This window comes from Brachyhypopomus gauderio, unplaced genomic scaffold (genome assembly GCF_052324685.1).
Source record: "Brachyhypopomus gauderio isolate BG-103 unplaced genomic scaffold, BGAUD_0.2 sc73, whole genome shotgun sequence".
NCBI lineage: Eukaryota > Metazoa > Chordata > Actinopteri > Gymnotiformes > Hypopomidae > Brachyhypopomus > Brachyhypopomus gauderio.
In genome coordinates this window covers 461,967-489,233 of record NW_027506894.1, presented here as the reverse complement: position 1 = coordinate 489,233, position 27,267 = coordinate 461,967, and the positions used below count along the sequence as shown (strand labels likewise).

The window sequence follows — 27,267 nt, the reverse complement described above, 5'->3', positions numbered from 1 at the left end:
CAACACAAACTAATGAATAACACAAACCAGTTACAACACAACCTAATGAATAACACAAACCAGTTACAACATAAACCAGTTACAACACAAACTAATGAATAACACAAACCAGTTAGAACACAAACCAGTTACAACACAAACCAGTTACAACAGAAACTAATGAATAACACAAACCAGTTACAACACAAACCAGTTACAACACAAACTAACGAATAACACAAACCAGTTACAACACAAACCAGTTACAACACAAACTAATGAATAACACAAACCAGTTAGAACACAAACCAGTTAAAACACAAACCAGTTAGAACACAAACTAACGAATAACACAAACCAGTTACAACACAAACCAGTTACAACACAAACTAATGAATAACACAAACCAGTTAGAACACAAACCAGTTAAAACACAAACCAGTTAGAACACAAACTAACAAATAACACAAACCAGTTACAACACAAACCCGTTAGAACATAAATCAGTTACAACACAAACCAGTTACAACACAAACCAGTTACAACACAAACGTGGTACGGGAGGTGGGGTGTTTCGAGTGAAGGTGGGGGTGTGGGAGGAGGGGTGTGGTGAGTGAGGGTGGAGGTGCGGGGGCAGGTGAGTGAGGGTGGGGGTGTGGAGGCAGGTGAGTGAGGGTGGGGGTGTGGTGAGTGAGGGTGTGGGAGGAGGGGTGTGGTGAGTGAGGGTGGGGATGCGGGGGCAGGTGGAGCCGTACCCAGCAGGGCGGAGGAGAGGCCCAGGGCCCCCAGCAGGGTGAGTGAGGGTGGAGGTGTGTGAGGTGGGGAGTGTGTGGTGAGTGAGGGTGGAGGTGTGTGAGGTGGGGAGTGTGTGGTGAGTGAGGGTGGAGGTGCGGGGGCAGGTGGAGCCGTACCCAGCAGGGCGGAGGAGAGGCCCAGGGCCCCCAGCAGGGTGAGAGAGCTGAGGCCCAGCGGGGCGTCTCTGGACAGCTGTGCCACACACACCAGCCTCTTCTCCCACTCTGGGACGTCTACGCCGCTCCCCCCATCCCTCTCTCTCTTCCTCTCCTCCGTCTGCATCCCCCCTTCCCGACAGAGGCACGTCGCCACGGTGACCGTCCCGGTGCTGCTCAGCTCCGACGCGCTGTCCCGGAGGATTATGGGTATTTTTATGACACGTGAAGACGAGGCGGAGTGTGGGAGGGCCTTGATGGACGAGCGCAGCACCAGACTGGCCGTGTGGTCTGTGGGCGGGAACGAGGCGAAACTGTCAATCATCTGAGAAACGTGAGACATGACAACGTGACCTGACAACCCTCAGACGACGACTGACAGGAGAGGAAAGTGCCCGGGGGCAGGAAACACCTTTAGCGTGCACAAGGACAAACAGCGCCAAGCTACCTCTGCTACGGCGCTATTAGCACCCGCGTGTGAAGAACCTTCCGGATGGTAAGCATGTGTGAATGAGCTCCGAGCCAGGTCGAAGGCCAGTGTGAGAGAGGGAGAGGAGGGAGAGGAGGAGTGATGAATCACAAGCACCATCTGAGGGGGACGGAGCGGGAGATAGAGAAAGAGAGGAGAAAGAGAAGGGATGGATAGAATAGCACAGAAAGAGAGGAAGGCTGGGTGAGAGACGGAGGTGGAACTCACCTCCTCTCTCCTGCAGGGTGAGGTTAAGGGGGAGACCACCGTCTCCAGGAAGGCTGAACAGGGTGGAGGAGCCGGGACTGGTTTGGTCTCGGTCCACCGCACGGATCACCTGGATCACCTGACACACACACACACACACACACACACACACACACACACACACACACTGTAATGTAGCAGGGCCTACATGGCAAGGGTCCCCAACAAACCCCAGTTAAAGCAGGATTGTGTCTCCCTAAACGAGCCCCTCTGCAGGTCTGTTCACACCTGAGACTGAAATGAATCATTTGAATCTGGAATGTGATTTTTGTTTCATTTAAGCTTTTCCCTCCCGCTCGTGTTGCAGGTCTCTCAATCTCTCAAAATGAGAATCCTGAAGCAGCTCTCATTAGATTAAACAGCTGAGACACACCTGTCGTTAAATAAACTTCCATTAAGTAAACTCACATTTGAAGGTTGCCCTCAATATTTTAGAGTTCCCTCTATATATTTTATTGTATTCTCTATATTTGCTCAACTGTTTTTTCCCCCCATTTTGGTAATTTCATGCAGGATTACTGTCCTTTTCTAGAGGTGAAAGGTCGTGGGAAAGGTCAGACCTGTCCAGGAGCGCTGGAGTCACACACGGCCGTGCTGTACTGCCTGTCCAGCTCAGGCGCGTTGTCATTCAGGTCCAGCGTCTCTATGGCAACCGCTACCCTGGTAACCTGGTTGGGACTATCTAAGAACCGGAGAAAATAGGCAATCAGATAGACAGACGGCTTCACTTCTGGAATAGAGCAGCAGAGATTAGACTGCTGATAGTCTGTCGTGCACAGACGGGCAATTCTGGAGCTGCAGGGACCCATCAGCACTGGCTGCTGTTTCTGGCGGTCCGCACACGCTGGACTCCCTTCAGCCGAGATGTCCAGCCCTGTTCTGTGCAGTGCCGTAATGACCCAAGACTTTTATTACCCAAAACAGGCACTGAGGTATTCTGCATGAATACATTTGAGTTATTTATTTATATGTCATTCAAATGTTCTCAGACTTCTCATATTTTAGATATCAGTGTTGTTTAGGGCTGAAGGAAGAATTCAGAATGCTGGTTTTAGATGTGCTGCCAACATATGGTTGTTTTGCTGAAACGCCCGAGTCAGTAAATATGTGAACAGTTGAATGAGGCTCTTTGATGTTTACTCAGCAGCGCACTGTACAGAGTGTTTGGAAAACATGTATCAGATCTGATTATCTGTCTGCATTAAACTTTAAATTATCTGAGATTTTTAAGTTTTGTAGTTTTCTACTCCCAGATTTCCACAAATGAGCTGGTACAAATCAAACATAATGCTCTCACAGTGACTCATCACTGACTCAGTGCTTTGACTCAGTGCTCTGACTCAGTGCTCTGACTCAGTGCTTTGACTCAGTGCTCTGACTTAGTGCTCTGACTCAGTACTTTGACTCAGTGCTCTGACTCAGTGCTCTGACTCAGTGCTCTGACTCAGTGCTTTGACTCAGTGCTCTGACTCAGTGCTCTGACTCAGTGCTCTGACTCAGTGCTCTGACTCAGTGCTTTGACTCAGTGCTCTGACTCAGTGCTCTGACTCAGTGCTTTGACTCAGTGCTCTGACTCAGTGCTCTGACTCAGTGCTTTGACTCAGTGCTCTGACTCAGTGCTTTGACTCAGTGCTCTGACTCAGTGCTCTGACTCAGAGCTTTGACTCAGTGTTTTGACTCAGTGCTCCGACTCGGTGCTTTGACTCAGTGCTTTTTTGTCTGATGCAAAGGCTGCTCTTACTGCTCTTTCAATAGTAACCCTATTAGCACAATACACATTACAATAAACAGCAGGTTGTTTTGGCTCACATGTGTGTATCTCCTAATATGGACTTCCCTAGAGTTAGCGGAAACAACTGATGTATCAGTTCAACACAGAGAAAGCTAAATGAGTATAGTAGCCTAGTGACTACCAGTTAACAGAGTGCTCTTACCCTCAGCACTCTCCCTGACCTGGGTCACAGTATAGCACACATGCATAATATGAACTAAACACAAGTACATGATTACACTGAAACACACTACTTCATTATTGTCTAATCAAATGACATGTACTAAATCATAAAGTTCATAATGATCTCTTATAATCTAAATGACTGGTGCATCATTTTCTGTCACGTTGAGACCGTAGGGGTCGCTGCACTGCACGCTGCATGTGAGTGAGTGATAGAGGTTTTGAGGATAAATTTGATGTTAGAAAACATGATTGTTTGGCTGTGATGGCTATTGTGTTCCATTTGCAGTTCCCCTCCTCCTCAGACCTCTGCTGTGTGAGGTTCTCACCAAGCACATCATCACTGGGGCCATCGTCCTGGTGATCTCCTGGATCTTGGTTGTTTCATCCTGGACAGTGGCTCTGATGCTCACTCAGAGTGCTGCATTTGGGATGAAACCCTCTGTGCATTGTGAGAACTTTCCATGTCTTGATGTCAGTGGCTTCTGTCTTCTCTATTTGGCAGATACCATGTCAGTAGGATATCTGATGACTGGTAGAGTGTAGGTGTCGACAGCCCAGAACTTCTTCTCAGGACCTGTCTCAGTCTCTGGAGGTATCTGACTGTAGCTCCATTCCTCGTAACCTCTTCGTGATTCCCGTTTGCTCGTGGGGTTCCAAGATACTTCTCGCTGCTCTTACCATCGTGTTCCCCCCTACCCACCCACAGTTATCCAGTCCGAATGACATTTCGATGTTGTTGCTGTATATCCTGGTCACATGGTTTAGTCCATGTCTCAATGTCAGCCATGTAGAGAAGGTGGCTGACGGCCTGTCTCCACAGCCACTCCTGGAGATGGATTCACAAGTTCAGATGATTCTAATAGGCATGAAGCTGTTCCAGGGCCTGGAGATGTCCAGTTCTTCATACTTGAAAGCCTTTCTTGAACATCTACCATGATGGTAACTGGTTCCAGTTCAGGGAGGTTGCTGTGGTCTGTTCAGGCCACCAGCTTGGTGTGGTCTCATATCGTCCAGATTATGTTAGTGTACTGGCCCTAAAAGAGGGTGGTGGTGTGATAATGCCCTGGCTATATTAGTGCACTGGTTCTTTAAGAGGCTGGTGGTGCGATACCTCTGTGGATCCCATTTGCATGTCATTAACATATTAGCCCTCTAAGTGGCTGGTGGTTTGATACCTCTCTGGGTGGCGATGACAGTGATGTTATGCCACCTCTCATGCTCCCGGTCCAACTCCATTGCCGTGGTGATGAGACCGTTGTCAGGGGCGATGCGGAACAATGCCTCGGGGTCTGACTCTGGGTCAATTGAGTACCTAAATGAAAGAGGGAGAGATAAGGAGGGATGAGAGAGAGAGCAGAGGAGGGACAAAGCGACAGAGCAGGAGATGAAAGGGGACACAGATGAAAGGAGACAGGTGTTCAGAGCATCATTAGGACTGGACAGCACACGGAGAACAAGAACCAGAAGAATCCAGCCGGGTTATGTCACCACATAATCGCACACTGTGTGCATGTGTATGCGTGTAATTGACATAACCAACCCATATGGTTTATTATGTAAGTGCTATGTGTGTGTGTGTGTGTGTGTGTGTGTGTGTGTGTGTGTGTGAGAGAGAGAGAGAGAGAGAGAGAGAGAGAGAGAGAGAGAGAGAGAGAGAGAGCGTGTGCATGAGGATGTGCATAGCACATTGTAAGTCACTCTGGATAACAGCGTTTGTTAAATGTATGTGTGTGTGTGTGTGTGTGTGTGTGTGTGTGTGTTTGTCTGTGTGTGTGTGTGTGAGAGTGTGTGTGTGAGATCTGCCTACTTTATGTTGCTGCTGAGGCCAGTGTCAGGGTCCACGGCGGTGATGCGGCCCACAGCACAGGCGGGGGGGCAGTTCTCCGCCACGTCGAGTCGGTAGCGTGATCGCGAGAAGCGAGGGGGCTCGTCTGCGTTCAGCACGGTGATGCGTACCACCGCCCGGTCCTTAAACGGCCCACGACGCATGAAGCGCCCGTCCACGATCGGGTTCTGCACTTCCACAGACAGAGTGTACAAGCTGCGCCTCTCGTAGTCCACCACCTGGGGGAGCAGGAGAGCACACACACGTGTGGGTGGAGCCCAGTAGTTTAACTCAATCAGTTCAATGGACCAGGACTGATAATGGACTAACGCAGACGGCTGTTGGCAGCATGATCAGCATGATTATCAGCACTGACTGTGATTATCAGCACTGACTGAAATCATCAGCACTGACTGTGATTATCAGCACTGACTGTGATTATCAGTATGATCATCAACATTGATTGCAATTGTCAACACTGACTGTGATCATCAGCACTGACTGATTATCAGCACTGACTGTGATTATCAGCACTGACTGTGATTATCAGTACTGAATGTGATTATCAGTATGATCATCAGCACTGACTGTGATCATCAGCACAGACTGTGATTATCAGTATGACCATCACCATTGATTGTGAATATTATCAGTACTGAATGTGATTATCAGTATGATCATCAACACTGTGATTATCAATATGATCATCAGCATTGATTGTGATTATCAACACTGACTGTGATTATCAGTACTGACTGTGATTATCAGTATGATCATCAGCACTGACTGTGATTATCAACACTGACTGTGATTATCAATATGATCATCAACACTGACTGTGATCATCAACACGGTGATTATCAGCACTGACTGTGATTATCAGTAGGCTACTGACAGTGATTATCAGTATGATCATCAGCACTGACTGTGATTATCAGTACTGACAGTGATTATCAGTATGATCATCAGCACTGTGATTATCAGGACTGACTGTGATTATCAGTAGGCTACTGACAGTGATTATCAGTATGATCATCAGCACTGACTGTGATTATCAGTACTGACAGTGATTATCAGTATGATCATCAGCACTGTGATTATCAGGACTGACTGATTATCAGTATGAACGTTAGCACTAATTGTGATTATCAGCATGATCATCAGCGCTGACTGCAATAGACTGCAGCAAGGACAGCTTAAACAGCAAAAGAGAACTGCTAGATAGAGTGATGTCAGTACTGGTATTGGTAGAGTGTGATGTCAGTACAGTACTGACATTGGTGCAGTCCAATGTCAGTACTGGTATTAGAGTAATGTCAGTACTGGTATTAGCATAATCTGATGTCAGTACTGGGTTTGGTGCAGTGTAACATCAGCTCCAAATGGAACCAAATAGAACTATTTATATTGAACGAATTTATGAAGTTACACTTATATAAGGCCTTTCTCAGAACCCAAGGACAGACATCCAATCACACACCGGTGACCAGCGGCAGCCAATCATACCCAGTGTCCTCTCAACCAGAAAACCGAGCCCCCTGGGAGACTTAATCAGGTGCAGAAACTGCAGAGAGTCTAACAGCCAGGACAGAGTGTCATCCATCACTGGGCATGCAGGCATACATGAAACTCAGAAACCCCAGACTAAACCCACAGGGACACAGGGGGCACTCAGAAACCCCAGACTAAACCCACAGGGACACAGGGGGCACTCAGAAACCCCAGACTAAACCCACAGGGACACAGGGGAAACTCAGAAACCCCAGACTAAACCCACAGGGACACAGGGGGCACTCAGAAACCCCAGACTAAACCCACAGGGACACAGGGGAAACTCAAAAATCCCAGACTAAACCCACATGGACATGGGGGAAACTCAGAAACCCCAGACTACATCCACATGGACACAGGACACTCAGAAAACCCCAGACTAAACCCACATGAACACAGGGGAAACTCAGAAACACCAGACTAAACCAGTGATGTCTTAGTTACCTTGAAAAAGTAATACGATTACTGATTACTGATTACTCCTTCAAAAAGTTACTTAGTTACGTTACATATTACTTGATTTTAAAGGTAACTACATTAGATTACAAGTTACTTTAGTAGTTACATTCTGCAGCAAAATGAGATTTTACAATACTCACTTTATTGGAAGTGCATTTTTAACAGTAACAATGTAATCTCCTGACATTACATTTGTGTTGCTGCGTGGTATTATTTGTAAATATATTTGTAAACGTAATACAAGCGAACTATTCAGTCAGACAGCTATTTGTTGTGAAACAACAAATCGGGCAGTCGTGGCCTGGTGGTTAGGGAACTGGAGGGTCGCGGTTCGATCCCCAGACCTGAGGCCATGACTGAGGTGCCCCTGAGCAACTTAACACTTAACCCTCAATTGCTCACTTGTGTAAAAAAAAAAAAAAAAAAGAGATAAAAATGTAAGTCGCTCTGGATAAGGGCGTCTGCCAAATGCCGTAAATGAAACGAAATATCATTACAATTTAAAGCATTTTTAAGTAGGCTACATTAGCCAAAATTCCAGCACTTTTCAAACCTGGAACACAATGCAACATTAAAATTGGTCAGGTAAATGTTCCTTCCCCTGTTTTTGAGGGGAATTTACACTACCACATATCATTACGGACAACACTGCACAGAATGCGCTTGCACTCTCACAGTTTTGCGTGCATTGTGCGGAGTCGAGCGCTACGGTCAGACACGAAAGTATAACTAAGCCAAGAATAAAGGAAAAAATCTATATTTTTACTAAGTAAAATTAAAATAGTAACGCACAGTTACTTGGATAAGTAACTTTAATCTGATTACTGGACTGGAAATAGTAACTCGTTATATTACTCGTTACTGAAAAAAGTGGTACGATTAGAGTAACGCGTTAACACGTTACTGACATCACTGGACTAAACCCACATGGACATGGGGGACACTCTGAAACCCACCCAGATAGGGACATAAACCTGACACTGTGTTGTTGGAAGGACTGGCAGAATTGTTAATTTGTTGATATGATAGTATTGCAATATGGTTATCATGGCATTTAGGACTTAGGTGATACTGGTATTTTGTCACTATGGTGATATTGGTTTAATTTTATAATGATGCTATAAGAACTGTATTATAATGGTGGCATAGGTATTGTATTATAGTGGTGGTATTTGTATGTTTTAATGCCTATACAGGCATGTCATATTGATGGCATTGGTATTGTTATAATCGTGGTATTGATAATGATATAATGGTGGCATTGGTATTGTTATAATCGTGGTATTGATAATGATATAATGGTGGCATTGGTATTGTTATAATCGTGGTATTGATAATGATATAATGGTGGCATTGGTATTGTTATAATCGTGGAATTGATAATGATATAATGGTGGCATTGGTATTGTTATAATCGTGGTATTGATAATGATATAATGGTGGCATTGGTATTGTTATAATCGTGGTATTGATAATGATATAATGGTGGCATTGGTATTGTTATAATGGTGGTATTTGTATTGTTATAATGGTGGTATTGGTATGGTTATAATGATGGTATTGTTATTGTTATAATGGTGGTTGCAGTATAGTTGGTGTAATTCACAGCAGGACTGACTCCCTTTTCTCTCTCTCTCTCTCTCTCTCACTCTCTCTCTCACTCTCTCTACTCCCCATGCTTTCATGTGCGCTCTTGTGTTCTCCCCTCTCTTTATGCTTTATGCATTTTATAGCACATTTCTTTATGGTCTCTCTCTCCTCACCTTAGAGATTCTCTTAATCTGAAATTCTCTTAATCTGAAATTCTCTTAATCTGAGATTCTCTTAATCTGGGATTCTCTTAATCTGAGATTCTCTTAATCTGAGATTATTTTAATCTGGGATTCTCTTAATCTGAGATTATCTTAATCTGAGATTCTTTTAATCTGGGATTCTCTTAATCTGAGGACACATCTGCTCTTCACACTCTTCACACTTCACACTCTTCTTTACAAATTGTTCTATTGCCTACTGAATACTTCCCACTGAAGTGCTTCTCCTGAAGTGTTTGACACACACACTAATACACACACTCATACACACACACACACACACACACTCTCACTCACTCACACGCACACAGCTGCAGCTGTCTATAAGCACTTATCAGGGCAGAAAATAGCTTGCTATTCATTTTCTGATTTGCTTATTTGCGTGCAGCTGAAAAGCAGAATCTCCCCCATTTTTCAATTAGTTCCGCCTGAATTATGGCCCCGTACGGCTCTGTGACGTGGATGTCACGTCTCCATCTGAATTATGGCCCCGTACGGCTCTGTGACGTGGATGTCACGTCTCCATCTGAATTATGGCCCCGTACGGCTCTGTGACGTGGATGTCACGTCTCCATCTGAATTATGGCCCCGTACGGCTCTGTGACGTGGATGTCACGTCTCCATCTGAATTATGGCCCCGTACGGCTCTGTGACGTGGATGTCACGTCTCCATCTGAATTATGGCCCCGTACGGCTCTGTGACGTGGATGCCACGTCTCCATCTGAGGAAGAGCTCATGTTTTAGAACAGTGACGCTGCCTACAGGCTGAAAACCCCAGTGCCAAACACATGGTCCATACGGGCCTGCTGCTAATGTAACATTTGTAAGGGCATTTGCATTAAATGCATTAATCTATATCTAATCTTTTTCATCTCTCTCTCTCTCTCTCTCTCTCTCCCCCTTTCTGGGATGGAGTAGACAACATTCACATAACATCTCATTTTACACTGACAGGGCTGACTGGAGTCAATACCAAAGGGCAGTCGTACCTTTGTTAGAATGCAAACACACACACACACACACACACACACACACACACACACACACACACACACACACACGTGCACGCACGCACGAACGCACACACACACACACACACACACACACACACACACACGGTTACTCCAAATCCCAATCTGTGTATACACACACAGAAATGTCTAAGTGATTTGACCTTGTTCAGTATGATCACGCCCTCTTGGTTTAGTCCGGTGATGTTGAACGTGTCCCCCCCTTCTCCCTCTGCGATGGTGAAGTCCAGGCGAGCATTTTCCCCCACGTCTGCATCTGTGGCTGATACTCTTCCCACCTCCACACCGGGGAGAGCCAGCTCTGACACGGAGAAGGACCACGCACCTAGCAGGAGAGAGAGAGAGAGATCAGAGGAGAGGGGAGGGGAGAGAGGAAACTAGAGGAGATAGATATAAAGAGAAAGGGAATGAGAGGAGGAGAGAGATGTAGGGGGGGTGTTTGGCAGTAAATCATCATTCATGCCAATAAGGCTATCTGAGTCTGAAAGGGACAGACAGAGAGAGACAGAGGTAGGGAGATAGAGAGATGAGAGAAAGAGGTGGAGAGAGAGAGATGAGGGAGAGAGGATGGGAGAGAGAGATGAGAGAGAGATTTGGAGACAAGAGAGAGAGAGGAGAGAGAGAGAGAGAGAGGTGAGGAGAGAGATGAGAGAGAGAGAAAGAGAGATGGGGAGATAGGTGAGAGAGAGAGTTAGGGAGATAGATGAGAGAGAGAGAGAGGTGGGGAGGTGGTTATAAAGTGAGAGCGCTGATGTTAGACTGACATAGTGAAGAGTGCATGAGGGAGTAGAAGAGTGAGTGAGTGACTTCTTCACATGCTCAGACATGACCCACCTACTGTACACCACTTTGGTACTGTGTGTGTCCTGTGATAAAATTAATACTGTTTTAATTGTTCTCTCTAATGTTCAAATGAATGTCTGGTGTTTTTTTCTATAAATCAATGGCTGTTACCACACTAATCAATGGCTCTGTTACTACACTAATCAATGACTGTTACAACACTAATCAATGACTGTTACTACACTAATTAATCGTTAAGCTTATGCTTTCATAATTTAACACAGCAATGTCAATAAAGTCCTTTGAACTGAACAGATAGAGAGGGAGAGAGAAAGGAAGAGAGAGAGGGAGAGAGAGAGAGCGAGCACACAATCAGAGAGAAAAAGAGATCAAAGAACTTCGAGCCCCTAAACGGTCTTCAGCCAGGGATTAAATCACGTCTTCACAAAGGAAACAAGAGTGCAGCACATTAGAGACAAAGACAGCAAGACGAGGGGTTGAGACAGACACAGTTCAGATGCGGTTCGTCTGGAGGTTATCGCCCTTAAGCCTCTCTCTCTCTCTCTCTCTCTCTCTCTCTCTCTCTCTCTCTCTGCTCTCCCCTCCTTCTATCTCCCCCACTGTTCTCCTCCCCATCTCCTCTCTCTCTCTCTCTCCACTCCCCCTCCCTCTATCTTCCCATCTTCCCAGCCCTCTATCTCCCCTTCCCCTTCCTCCATCTCTCTGTCTCTTTCTCTCTCTCTCTCTCTCTCTCTCTCTCTCTCAGCCATGGTTCGGATGTGGTTCGTGTGGAGGTTACCACTCCTCTGCCCCCTGTTCTTAACCTAACAAGCGCTCCCCCTCCAACATCTGAGAATATACGGTTCACCGTTCCATGAGATTTCACGCAGAACTGAGAACACACAATAGTGTGAGTTTTGATTGACATGATGAGTGTGAAATGTGCGTAACTAGTGGAACACAAGTGAGGGAGGGAGGGAGAAAGCAAGAGAATAAGACTGAGGGAGGGAGAGAATGAGAGAGAGAATGAGGGAGAGGAATGAGTGAGTGAGGGAGGGAGGGAGAGTGGAATTGGGACATGAATTGAAGTACATCTTGAAGTGTTTATATTTTGCAGAAAGTTTTGACTTATAAAGCAAAAATCTTTGTAATTTAAATATAGACAGGTAATAGAGGACCAGCAATCTACTCAAAACACAGTCCTGTTTATTGCTATAGTAATAGTTACCATAGTTCTCTGTCATCATCAAGGAGGTGTACATTCAGCACTGTGATTACACTCCAGTGAGGCACTAGGATATGCCCTAGACATGGTTGTGTTTGCTAGGATACGCCCTAGACATGGTTGTGTTTGCTAGGATATGCCCTAAACATGGTTGTATTTGCTAGGATATGACCTAGACATGGTTGTGTTTGCTAGGATACGACCTAGACATGGTTGTGTTTGCTAGGATACGACATAGACATGGTTGTGTTTGCTAGGATACGACCTAGACATGGTTGTGTTTGCTAGGATACGCCCTAGACATGGTTGTGTTTGCTAGGATACGACCTAAACATGGTTGTGTTTGCTAGGATACGCCATAGACATGGTTGTGTTTGCTAGGATACGACCTAAACATGGTTGTGTTTGCTAGGATACGCCATAGACATGGTTGTGTTTGCTAGGATACGTCCTAGACATGGTTGTGTTTGCTAGGATACAAACTAGACATAGTTGTGTTTGCTAGGAAATGCCCTAGACATGGTTGTGTTTGCTAGGATACGCCCTAGACATGGTTGTGTTTGCTAGGATACGCCCTAAACATGGTTGTGTTTGCTAGGATACGCCATAGACATGGTTGTGTTTGCTAGGATACGTCCTAGACATGGTTGTGTTTGCTAGGATACAAACTAGACATAGTTGTGTTTGCTAGGAAATGCCCTAGACATGGTTGTGTTTGCTAGGATACGCCCTAGACATGGTTGTGTTTGCTAGGATACGCCCTAAACATGGTTGTGTTTGCTAGGATACGCCCTAAACATGGTTGTGTTTGCTAGGATACGCCCTAGACATGGTTGTGTTTGTTAGGATACGACCTAAACATGGTTGTGTTTGCTAGGATACGCCATAGACATGGTTGTGTTTGCTAGGATACGCCCTAAACATGGTTGTGTTTGCTAGGAAATGCCCTAGACATGGTTGTGTTTGCTAGGATACGCCCTAAACATGGTTGTGTTTGCTAGGATACGCCCTAGACATGGTTGTGTTTGCTAGGATACGACCTAAACATGGTTGTGTTTGCTAGGATACGCCATAGACATGGTTGTGTTTGCTAGGATACGCCCTAAACATGGTTGTGTTTGCTAGGATACGCCCTAGACATGGTTGTGTTTGCTAGGATACGTCCTAGACATGGTTGTGTGAATGGTTGTGTTTTTCCCGTAGTAACAGTGTGGTACTCTTGGCATGCAGCTGTCAGTGGGAACACTGTAATTTTAGTCATAATAACCAGAGCTGGGATGTGCAATAACGGTGCGTTTAACGGGGGTCTCTGATCTCGCTGTCGTTAAGACAGAACAGGACATTCTTTACACTGCAGTTAAATCCTGTCCGTGATTAAAGTTGTTGCGGTCGGTGATCCTCCCTCTCCTCCCTCTCTCCTCTCCTTCCTCTCCTCTCCTCCCTCGCCCTCTCCTCATATCCCTCTTCCCCTCCACCGCCTCTTCCTCCTCCTCCTCCTCACATCCCGTGTGCTGTCAGCTGATGAGGAAGCTGGGTGTCCCTGTTATTAGCGGCCGACTGAAATTAGAGCACTTCAAAGTGCCTTTTGATATGCAGGAGAGAGGGAGGGAGAGAGAGAGAGAGAGAGAGAGAGACTGAGAGAGAGAGGGAGAGTGTGTGTGAGAGAGAAAGAGAGAGAGAGAGAGAGAGAGATTACATGGTGTGTTTAAATGAGCTGTGTAACTGAATGTGAAGTTTACCCCTATCAGCTGCTGAGGTTTTTCAGATTTACATTGCAAACCTTACATACACACAAACCCTACACACACCCAAACCCTACATACACACAAACCCTACACACCCCCAATCCCTACATACACACAAACCCTACATCAGGGGTCACCAATCTTTTTGAAACTGGGAGCTACTTCTTGGATACCAATTATTGCGGAGGGCTACCAGATTGATACGCATCAATCGAACAAAAGTTGTTGAGCGGAGGGGGGTGGGGGGGGTGGGTGGTTGCTAAGCGAGTGTCGATTGCTAAGCGGGAAGACCGCTAGCATCCGCGGACAATCTATAATAGTAGCAAAAAAAAAAAAACGATGCAGCTCATTGGTGCGTGGCACTATAGTGAGATATTTTTAGAACAGGCCCGCGGGCGACATGGTGCCCACGGGCACCACGTTGGTGACCCATGATCTACATACACCCAAACCCTACATATACCCAAACCCTACATACACCCAAACCCTACACACACCCAAACCTACACACACCCAAACCTACATACACCCAAACCCTACACACACCCAAACCCTACATACACCCAAACCCTACACACACCCAAACCTACATACATCCAAACCCTACATACACCCAAACCCTACATACACCCAAACCCTACACACACCCAAACCCTACATACTCTCAAACCCTACACACACACCCAAACCTACACACACCCAAACCCTACATACACTCAAACCCTACATACACCCAATCCCTACACACACCCAAACCCTACACACACCAAATCCCTACACACACCCAAACCTACACATACCCAAACCTACACACACCTAAACCCTACACACACCCAAACCCTACATACACCCAAACCCTACATACTCTCAAACCCTACACACACCCAAACCTACACATATCCAAACCTACACACACCCAAACCCTACACACACCCAAACCCTACATACTCGCAAACCTATACACACCCAAACCTACATACACTCAAACCCTACACACACCCAAACCTACACACACCCAAACCCTACACACACCCAAACCTACACACACCCAAACCCTACATACACTCAAACCCTACATACACCCAATCCCTACACACACCCAAACCCTACACACACCCAAACCTACACACACCCAAACCCTACATACACTCAAACCTTACATACACTCAAACCCTACACACACCCAAACCTACACACACCCAAACCCTACACACACCCAAACCTACACACACCCAAACCCTACACACACCCAAACCCTACATACACCCAAACCCTACACACACCCAAACCTACATACATCCAAACTGTGAGATATTTTTAGAACAGGCCCGCGGGTGACATGGTGCCCACGGGCACCACGTTGGTGACCCATGATCTACATACACCCAAACCCTACATATACCCAAACCCTACATACACCCAAACCCTACACACACCCAAACCCTACACACACCCAAACCTACACACACCCAAACCTACATACACCCAAACCTACATACACCCAAACCCTACACACACCCAAACCCTACATACACCCAAACCCTACACACACCCAAACCTACATACACCCAAACCCTACATACACCCAAACCCTACATACACCCAAACCCTACACACACCCAAACCCTACATACTCTCAAACCCTACACACACACCCAAACCTACACACACCCAAACCCTACATACACCCAATCCCTACACACACCCAAACCCTACACACACCAAATCCCTACACACACCCAAACCTACACATACCCAAACCTACACACACCCAAACCCTACACACACCCAAACCCTACATACACCCAAACCCTACATACTCTCAAACCCTACACACACCCAAACCTACACATACCCAAACCTACACACACCCAAACCCTACACACACCCAAACCCTACATACTCGCAAACCTATACACACCCAAACCTACATACACTCAAACCCTACACACACCCAAACCTACACACACCCAAACCCTACATACTCGCAAACCTATACACACCCAAACCTACATACACTCAAACCCTACACACACCCAAACCTACACACACCCAAACCCTACACACACCCAAACCTACACACACCCAAACCCTACATACACTCAAACCCTACATACACCCAATCCCTACACACACCCAAACCCTACACACACCAAATCCCTACACACACCCAAACCTACACATACCCAAACCTACACACACCCAAACCCTACACACACCCAAACCCTACATACACCCAAACCCTACATACTCTCAAACCCTACACACACCCAAACCTACACATACCCAAACCTACACACACCCAAACCCTACACACACCCAAACCCTACATACTCGCAAACCTATACACACCCAAACCTACATACACTCAAACCCTACACACACCCAAACCTACACACACCCAAACCCTACATACTCGCAAACCTATACACACCCAAACCTACATACACTCAAACCCTACACACACCCAAACCTACACACACCCAAACTCTACACACACCCAAACCTACACACACCCAAACCCTACATACACTCAAACCCTACATACACCCAATCCCTACACACACCCAAACCCTACACACACCAAATCCCTACACACACCCAAACCTACACATACCCAAACCTACACACACCCAAACCCTACACACACCCAAACCCTACATACACCCAAACCCTACATACTCTCAAACCCTACACACACCCAAACCTACACATACCCAAACCTACACACACCCAAACCCTACACACACCCAAACCCTACATACTCGCAAACCTATACACACCCAAACCTACATACACTCAAACCCTACACACACACCCAAACCTACACACACCCAAACCCTACATACTCGCAAACCTATACACACCCAAACCTACATACACTCAAACCCTACACACACCCAAACCTACACACACCCAAACCCTACACACACCCAAACCTACACACACCCAAACCCTACATACACTCAAACCCTACATACACCCAATCCCTACACACACCCAAACCCTACACACACCCAAACCTACACACACCCAAACCCTACACACACCCAAACCCTACATACACCCAAACCCTACATACTCTCAAACCCTACACACACCCAAACCTACACATATCCAAACCTACACACACCCAAACCCTACACACACCCAAACCCTACATACTCGCAAACCTATACACACCCAAACCTACATACACTCAAACCCTACACACACCCAAACCTACACACACCCAAACCCTACACACACCCAAACCTACACACACCCAAACCCTACATACACTCAAACCCTACATACACCCAATCCCTACACACACCCAAACCCTACACACACCCAAACCTACACACACCCAAACCCTACATACTCTCAAACCCTACACACACCCAAACCTACACATACCCAAACCTACACACACCCAAACCCTACACACACCCAAACCCTACACACACCCAAACCCTACATACACCCAAACCCTACATACTCTCAAACCCTACACACACCCAAACCTACACATACCCAAACCTACACACACCCAAACCCTACACACACCCAAACCCTACATACTCGCAAACCTATACACACCCAAACCTACATACACTCAAACCCTACACACACCCAAACCTACACACACCCAAACCCTACATACTCGCAAACCTATACACACCCAAACCTACATACACTCAAACCCTACACACACCCAAACCTACACACACCCAAACTCTACACACACCCAAACCTACACACACCCAAACCCTACATACACTCAAACCCTACATACACCCAATCCCTACACACACCCAAACCCTACACACACCAAATCCCTACACACACCCAAACCTACACATACCCAAACCTACACACACCCAAACCCTACACACACCCAAACCCTACATACACCCAAACCCTACATACTCTCAAACCCTACACACACCCAAACCTACACATACCCAAACCTACACACACCCAAACCCTACACACACCCAAACCCTACATACTCGCAAACCTATACACACCCAAACCTACATACACTCAAACCCTACACACACACCCAAACCTACACACACCCAAACCCTACATACTCGCAAACCTATACACACCCAAACCTACATACACTCAAACCCTACACACACCCAAACCTACACACACCCAAACCCTACACACACCCAAACCTACACACACCCAAACCCTACATACACTCAAACCCTACATACACCCAATCCCTACACACACCCAAACCCTACACACACCCAAACCTACACACACCCAAACCCTACACACACCCAAACCCTACATACACCCAAACCCTACATACTCTCAAACCCTACACACACCCAAACCTACACATATCCAAACCTACACACACCCAAACCCTACACACACCCAAACCCTACATACTCGCAAACCTATACACACCCAAACCTACATACACTCAAACCCTACACACACCCAAACCTACACACACCCAAACCCTACACACACCCAAACCTACACACACCCAAACCCTACATACACTCAAACCCTACATACACCCAATCCCTACACACACCCAAACCCTACACACACCCAAACCTACACACACCCAAACCCTACATACACTCAAACCTTACATACACTCAAACCCTACACACACCCAAACCTACACACACCCAAACCCTACACACACCCAAACCTACACACACCCAAACCCTACACACACCCAAACCCTACATACACCCAAACCCTACACACACCCAAACCTACATACATCCAAACTGTGAGATATTTTTAGAACAGGCCCGCGGGTGACATGGTGCCCACGGGCACCACGTTGGTGACCCATGATCTACATACACCCAAACCCTACATATACCCAAACCCTACATACACCCAAACCCTACACACACCCAAACCCTACACACACCCAAACCTACACACACCCAAACCTACATACACCCAAACCTACATACACCCAAACCCTACACACACCCAAACCCTACATACACCCAAACCCTACACACACCCAAACCTACATATATCCAAACCCTACATACACCCAAACCCTACACACACCCAAACCCTACATACTCTCAAACCCTACACACACACCCAAACCTACACACACCCAAACTCTACATACACCCAATCCCTACACACACCCAAACCCTACACACACCAAATCCCTACACACACCCAAACCTACACATACCCAAACCTACACACACCCAAACCCTACACACACCCAAACCCTACATACACCCAAACCCTACATACTCTCAAACCCTACACACACCCAAACCTACACATACCCAAACCTACACACACCCAAACCCTACACACACCCAAACCCTACATACTCGCAAACCTATACACACCCAAACCTACATACACTCAAACCCTACACACACCCAAACCTACACACACCCAAACCCTACATACTCGCAAACCTATACACACCCAAACCTACATACACTCAAACCCTACACACACTCAAACCTACACACACCCAAACCCTACACACACCCAAACCTACACACACCCAAACCCTACATACACTCAAACCCTACATACACCCAATCCCTACACACACCCAACCCTACACACACCAAATCCCTACACACACCCAAACCTACACATACCCAAACCTACACACACCCAAACCCTACACACACCCAAACCCTACATACACCCAAACCCTACATACTCTCAAACCCTACACACACCCAAACCTACACATACCCAAACCTACACACACCCAAACCCTACATACTCGCAAACCTATACACACCCAAACCTACATACACTCAAACCCTACACACACCCAAACCTACACACACCCAAACCCTACATACTCGCAAACCTATACACACCCAAACCTACATACACTCAAACCCTACACACACCCAAACCTACACACACCCAAACTCTACACACACCCAAACCTACACACACCCAAACCCTACATACACTCAAACCCTACATACACCCAATCCCTACACACACCCAAACCCTACACACACCAAATCCCTACACACACCCAAACCTACACATACCCAAACCTACACACACCCAAACCCTACACACACCCAAACCCTACATACACCCAAACCCTACATACTCTCAAACCCTACACACACCCAAACCTACACATACCCAAACCTACACACACCCAAACCCTACACACACCCAAACCCTACATACTCGCAAACCTATACACACCCAAACCTACATACACTCAAACCCTACACACACCCAAACCTACACACACCCAAACCCTACATACTCGCAAACCTATACACACCCAAACCTACATACACTCAAACCCTACACACACCCAAACCTACACACACCCAAACCCTACACACACCCAAACCTACACACACCCAAACCCTACATACACTCAAACCCTACATACACCCAATCCCTACACACACCCAAACCCTACACACACCAAATCCCTACACACACCCAAACCTACACATACCCAAACCTACACACACCCAAACCCTACACACACCCAAACCCTACATACACCCAAACCCTACATACTCTCAAACCCTACACACACCCAAACCTACACATACCCAAACCTACACACACCCAAACCCTACACACACCCAAACCCTACATACTCGCAAACCTATACACACCCAAACCTACATACACTCAAACCCTACACACACCCAAACCTACACACACCCAAACCCTACATACTCGCAAACCTATACACACCCAAACCTACATACACTCAAACCCTACACACACCCAAACCTACACACACCCAAACTCTACACACACCCAAACCTACACACACCCAAACCCTACATACACTCAAACCCTACATACACCCAATCCCTACACACACCCAAACCCTACACACACCAAATCCCTACACACACCCAAACCTACACATACCCAAACCTACACACACCCAAACCCTACATACACCCAAACCCTACATACTCTCAAACCCTACACACACCCAAACCTACACATACCCAAACCTACACACACCCAAACCCTACACACACCCAAACCCTACATACTCGCAAACCTATACACACCCAAACCTACATACACTCAAACCCTACACACACCCAAACCTACACACACCCAAACCCTACATACTCGCAAACCTATACACACCCAAACCTACATACACTCAAACCCTACACACACCCAAACCTACACACACCCAAACCCTACACACACCCAAACCTACACACACCCAAACCCTACATACACTCAAACCCTACATACACCCAATCCCTACACACACCCAAACCCTACACACACCCAAACCTACACACACCCAAACCCTACATACACTCAAACCCTACATACACTCAAACCCTACACACACCCAAACCTACACACACCCAAACCCTACACACACCCAAACCTACACACACCCAAACCCTACACACACCCAAACCCTACATATACTCAAACCCTACACACACCCAAACCCTACATACACCCAAACCCTACATACACTAAAAACCCTACATACAACCAAACCCTACACACACCCAAACCTACACACACCCAAACCCTACATACACCAAAACCCTACACACAACCCAACCCTATATACACCCAAACCCTATGCACACCCAAACTCTACACACAACCAAACCTACACACACCCAAACTCTACACACACCCAAACCTACACACACCCAAACCCTACATACACTCAAACCCTACATACACCCAATCCCTACACACACCCAAACCCTACACACACCAAATCCCTACACACACCCAAACCTACACATACCCAAACCTACACACACCCAAACCCTACATACACCCAAACCCTACATACTCTCAAACCCTACACACACCCAAACCTACACATACCCAAACCTACACACACCCAAACCCTACACACACCCAAACCCTACATACTCGCAAACCTATACACACCCAAACCTACATACACTCAAACCCTACACACACCCAAACCTACACACACCCAAACCCTACATACTCGCAAACCTATACACACCCAAACCTACATACACTCAAACCCTACACACACCCAAACCTACACACACCCAAACCCTACACACACCCAAACCTACACACACCCAAACCCTACATACACTCAAACCCTACATACACCCAATCCCTACACACACCCAAACCCTACACACACCCAAACCTACACACACCCAAACCCTACATACACTCAAACCCTACATACACTCAAACCCTACACACACCCAAACCTACACACACCCAAACCCTACACACACCCAAACCTACACACACCCAAACCCTACACACACCCAAACCCTACATATACTCAAACCCTACACACACCCAAACCCTACATACACCCAAACCCTACATACACTAAAAACCCTACATACAACCAAACCCTACACACACCCAAACCTACACACACCCAAACCCTACATACACCAAAACCCTACACACAACCCAACCCTATATACACCCAAACCCTATGCACACCCAAACTCTACACACAACCAAACCCTACATACACTCAAACCTTACACACACCCAAACCCTGTGTGTGCAAACATGGCGACACTCGAGGAGATTAGCCTTTGGGTAATTTTACGGTCACGGCAGAATAAACGACGACAGCGATACCTCCGTAGGTGGTATGTAAGGCCGTTAAATCAAAGACGTTGTGAAAATGGCAAGTTTGTGTCGTTGGATATCGTTGTGTCCATTTTGATGCTGGTTAGCGGCTACACTGCCCCTAGCGGTTTTGTGTGTATTGCACCTCGCGTACGCGTCGCGTTAACTTTTGGAGAACGTGCAAGACCTACGCGCCAAACCGACGCAGGATATGCGAAGCAGCCATGATGCGTACGTGAACGCGTAGTTAACAGCAGGTATATCTTAGCCTTTACTGTGGTCTCCCTTATTTTCACACTCTTTCTCTCGCTACACACACACATCCACACAAACCTGACAAGCTTTTAGTACGTTGCTGGCCCTGAATGGTTGAGTGTGGGTGAAGCACAGTTATACAGGTCAGCAGACCTTCAGAGATTTATGACTCTAGTGGGGAGAGAAGAGAATCAACACTTATGTGACCCTGCTGATAAAGCTACTGCTGCCACTACAACTAATGTTACTATTGCCACTACTGCCACTATAGCTAATGTTACTACTGCTAATGTTACTACTGCCACTATAGCTAATGTTACTACTGCCACTACTGCTAATGTTACTACTGCTACTACAGCTAATGTTACTGCTGCCACTACAACTAATGTTACTATTGCCACTACTGCCACTATAGCTAATGTTACTACTGCTAATGTTACTACTGCTACTACAGCTAATGTTACTATTGCCACTACAGCTAATGTTATTACTGCCACTACAGTTAATGTTACTACTGCCACTACAGCTAATGTTACTATTGCCACTACAGCTAATGTTACTATTGCCACTACAGCTAATGTTACTACTGCCACTACAGCTAATGTTATTACTGCTACTAGTTAATGTTACTATTGCCACTACAGCTAATGTTATTACTGCCACTACAGCTAATGTTACTATTGCCACTACAGCTAATGTTACTACTGCCACTACAGCTAATGTTACTACTGCCACTACAGCTAATGTTACTACTGCCACTACAGCTAATGTTATTACTGCTACTACAGTTAATGTTACTATTGCCACTACAGCTAATAATGTTACTACTGCCACTACAGCTAATGTGACTATTGCCACTACAGCTAATGTTACTACTGCCACTACAGCTAATGGTATTACTGCTACTACAGTTAATGTTACTATTGCCACTACAGCTAATGTTATTACTGCCACTACAGCTAATGTTACTACTGCTACTACAGCTAATGTTATTACCGCCACTACTGTTAATGTTACTACTGCCACTTTAGCTAATGTTACTACTGCTAATACAGCTAATGTTATTACTGCTACTAGTTAATGTTACTATTGCCACTACAGCTAATGTTATTACTGCCACTACAGCTAATGTGACTATTGCCACTACAGCTAATGTTACTACTGCCACTACAGCTAATGTTACTATTGCCACTACTGCCACTATAGCTAATGTTACTACTGCTAATGTTACTATTGCCACTACAGCTAATGGTACTACTGCTACTACAGCTAATGTTACTATTGCCACTACAGCTAATGTTACTACTGCCACTACAGCTAATGTTACTACTGCCACTACAGCTAATGTTACTATTGCCACTACAGCTAATGTTACTACTGCCACTACAGCTAATGTTACTACTGCCACTACAGCTAATGTTACTATTGCCACTACAGCTAATGTTACTACTGCCACTACAGCTAATGTTACTATTGCCACTACAGCTAATGTTACTACTGCCACTACAGCTAATGTTACTATTGCCACTACAGCTAATGTTACTACTGCCACTACAGCTAATGTTACTATTGCCACTACAGCTAATGTTACTACTGCCACTACAGCTAATGGTATTACTGTTACTACAGTTAATGTTACTATTGCCACTACAGCTAATGTTATTACTGCCACTACTGTTAATGTTACTACTGCCACTTCAGCTAATGTTATTACTGCTATTACAGCTAACGCTACTACTGCTACTACAGCTAATGCTACTACTGCTTATACAGCTTATGTTACTACTGCTACTACAGCTAACGCTACTACCGCTACTACAGCTAATGCTACTCCTGCTACAACATCTAATGTTACTACCGCTACTACAGCTAATGTTGCTACTGCTACTCAGCTAATGCTACTATTGCTACTACAGCTAATGCTACTCCTGCTACTACAGCTAATGTTATTACTGCTACTACAGCTAATACTACTGATATTACAGCTAACGCTACTACTGCTACTACAGCTAATGCTACTACTGCTACTCAGCTAATGCTACTATTGCTACTACAGCTAATGCTACTGCTGCCATTACAGCTACTACAGCTAATGTTACTGCTGCCATTACAGCTACTACAGCTAATGTTACTACTGCCACTAGGCTACTGCAAATGCTATGTTTACTTCTTGGGAAAGATAACCCAGAACACATAACCTCCATAAGTTCAAATCGTGTTCACATAATTATTTTGTCACCGATGGTTTGTGTTTCATACACCAGATTGTTCCACAGAGATGTGTGAGCACACACACACACATGCACACGCACACGTACGCACGCACACACACACACACACACACACACACACACACACACACACACACATACACACACACACACACACACACGTACACACACACACACACACATGCACACACTCACATGCGCACACACACACGCACACACACACACACACACACAGACATACACACACACACACACACACTGTTGTGTGAATGAATAATGTGTTAGAGAATAGAAGAATTTCAACCTTTATGTCTACTTATGGCATGAAACTAAGAATACAATTAATAATGAACCGCACGATTACATCTATTATTCGTCTTCAAATAGAATATTCTTCAATTAATAATGACCCTGCCAAACACCAGGGCCGCAATGCTGAGGAACTCCGCCCACGTCCACGACGGGGAGGCGTATGACTACGGCCCTGTCGCCCCGACATCCCAGCAGGCCGAGCGGTCGTGTCTACTGATGCACAAGTGACCTCTTTAGGGACACGGTTCAGCATAGCGTGACATCCACTTCACACAGCGTTCAGAGGGCAGCCATGCAACGCTGGGTGTGTAATAGCAGGTGTAGAGGTCAGAGGTCGGGGTATGTACGGCTCAACTCAACAAGCAGCATGAAAGAGCTGTGACTAGCCACACACACCGCACACACACACACACACACACACACACACACACCGCACACACACACACACACACACACACACACACACACACACACCCAAGAACAGAGGGAGGGTGAATACGTTTGTTTCAAAGGGTTACATCATGTGACACACAAACACAGACACACACACACACACACACACCAATACAAACAAGATGAATGACATTAAAAACTGTACTAAAAATATACTAATACACGACAAAATGGAACAGAGGAGGAGTGTGTGTGTGTGTGTGTGTGTGTTGGAGAGTAATCAGGACTGTCTATGGATGGTGTGTATGCTTAAACAGTATATCAGTATATGTGTGGGGGTGTACAGGCATGTGAATATTTGTGGTTTTTGTGTGTGCTTGTGTGTTTGTATGGAGTGCGCGTGTGTGTGTGTGTGTGTGTGTGTGTGTGTGTGTGTCAGGGCCGCCGCCAGCACATATACAGTGAGGGGGCGTCAGAAAATTTCGGGGTGGTGAACGTAAGTTGTTGAGCGGGGGGGGGGGGATGCGTGTAACGATTGTTGAGCACCATGTAGCGATTGCTGTAAAATAAATGGGTCTTATTTTTTACATTGAGGGGGCAAAGGGTTAGGGTTAGGGTTAGGGTTAGGGTTAGGGTTAGGGTTCGCCCCCCCGTGGCGCCGGCCCTGGTGTGTGTGTGTCCGTGTGTGTTTGCAGCATCCTGACCCCAAAATGGTGTATCAGCTATATGATGATGTGTGTTTACAATAACACACACTCACACACCTGCCCCTCACACACACTCACACATCTACCCTTCACAAACACTCACACACCTGGCTCCTCACACACACTCACACACCTGCCTCTCACACACACTCACACATCTGCCCCCTCACACACACTCACACACCTGCCCCTCACACACACTCACACACCTGCCCCTCACACACACTCACACACCTGCCCCTCACACACACTCACACACCTGCCCCTCACACACTCACACACCTGCCCCTCACACACACTCACACACCTGCCCCTCACACACACTCACACACCTGCCCCTCACACACACTCACACAACCTGTCCCCTCACATACTCACTGCTGGTGAAGCGGGGTGGGTTGTCATTGACGTCGCTCAGGTGCACGTTGATGGAGGTGGTGCCTGTTAGCCCCCCCTGGTGGCCACCCATGTCCCTGGCCTGTAGCACCACCACATACTCCGACTGGACTTCCCTGTCCATATCTGACACTGCAGTACGCAAAATACCTGCACCGCGAGAGAGACAAACAGAGAGACAGACAGACAGAGAGAGAGAGACAGACAGAGAGAGAGAGACAGACAGAGAGAGAGAGAGACAGACAGAGAGAGAGAGAGACAGACAGAGAGACAGAGTAAGTACATACCCACAGAACTGTGTCTTTTCTTGTATCTTATCTCTTGT

General features: G+C 46.3%; 1 protein-coding gene across 1 annotated transcript in view; it reads right to left on the bottom strand.

Annotated features, from left to right (window-relative positions):
- Positions 1-27,267, bottom strand: part of cdh24a (cadherin 24, type 2a) — a 72,257-nt gene that overhangs the window by 7,571 nt on the left and 37,419 nt on the right. The window contains 7 exon segments of the mRNA XM_076990129.1: positions 891-1,220; positions 1,627-1,744; positions 2,226-2,347; positions 4,798-4,934; positions 5,430-5,686; positions 10,444-10,625; positions 26,925-27,092. Of these exon segments, the coding sequence (XP_076846244.1) occupies positions 891-1,220; positions 1,627-1,744; positions 2,226-2,347; positions 4,798-4,934; positions 5,430-5,686; positions 10,444-10,625; positions 26,925-27,092 (1,314 nt within the window).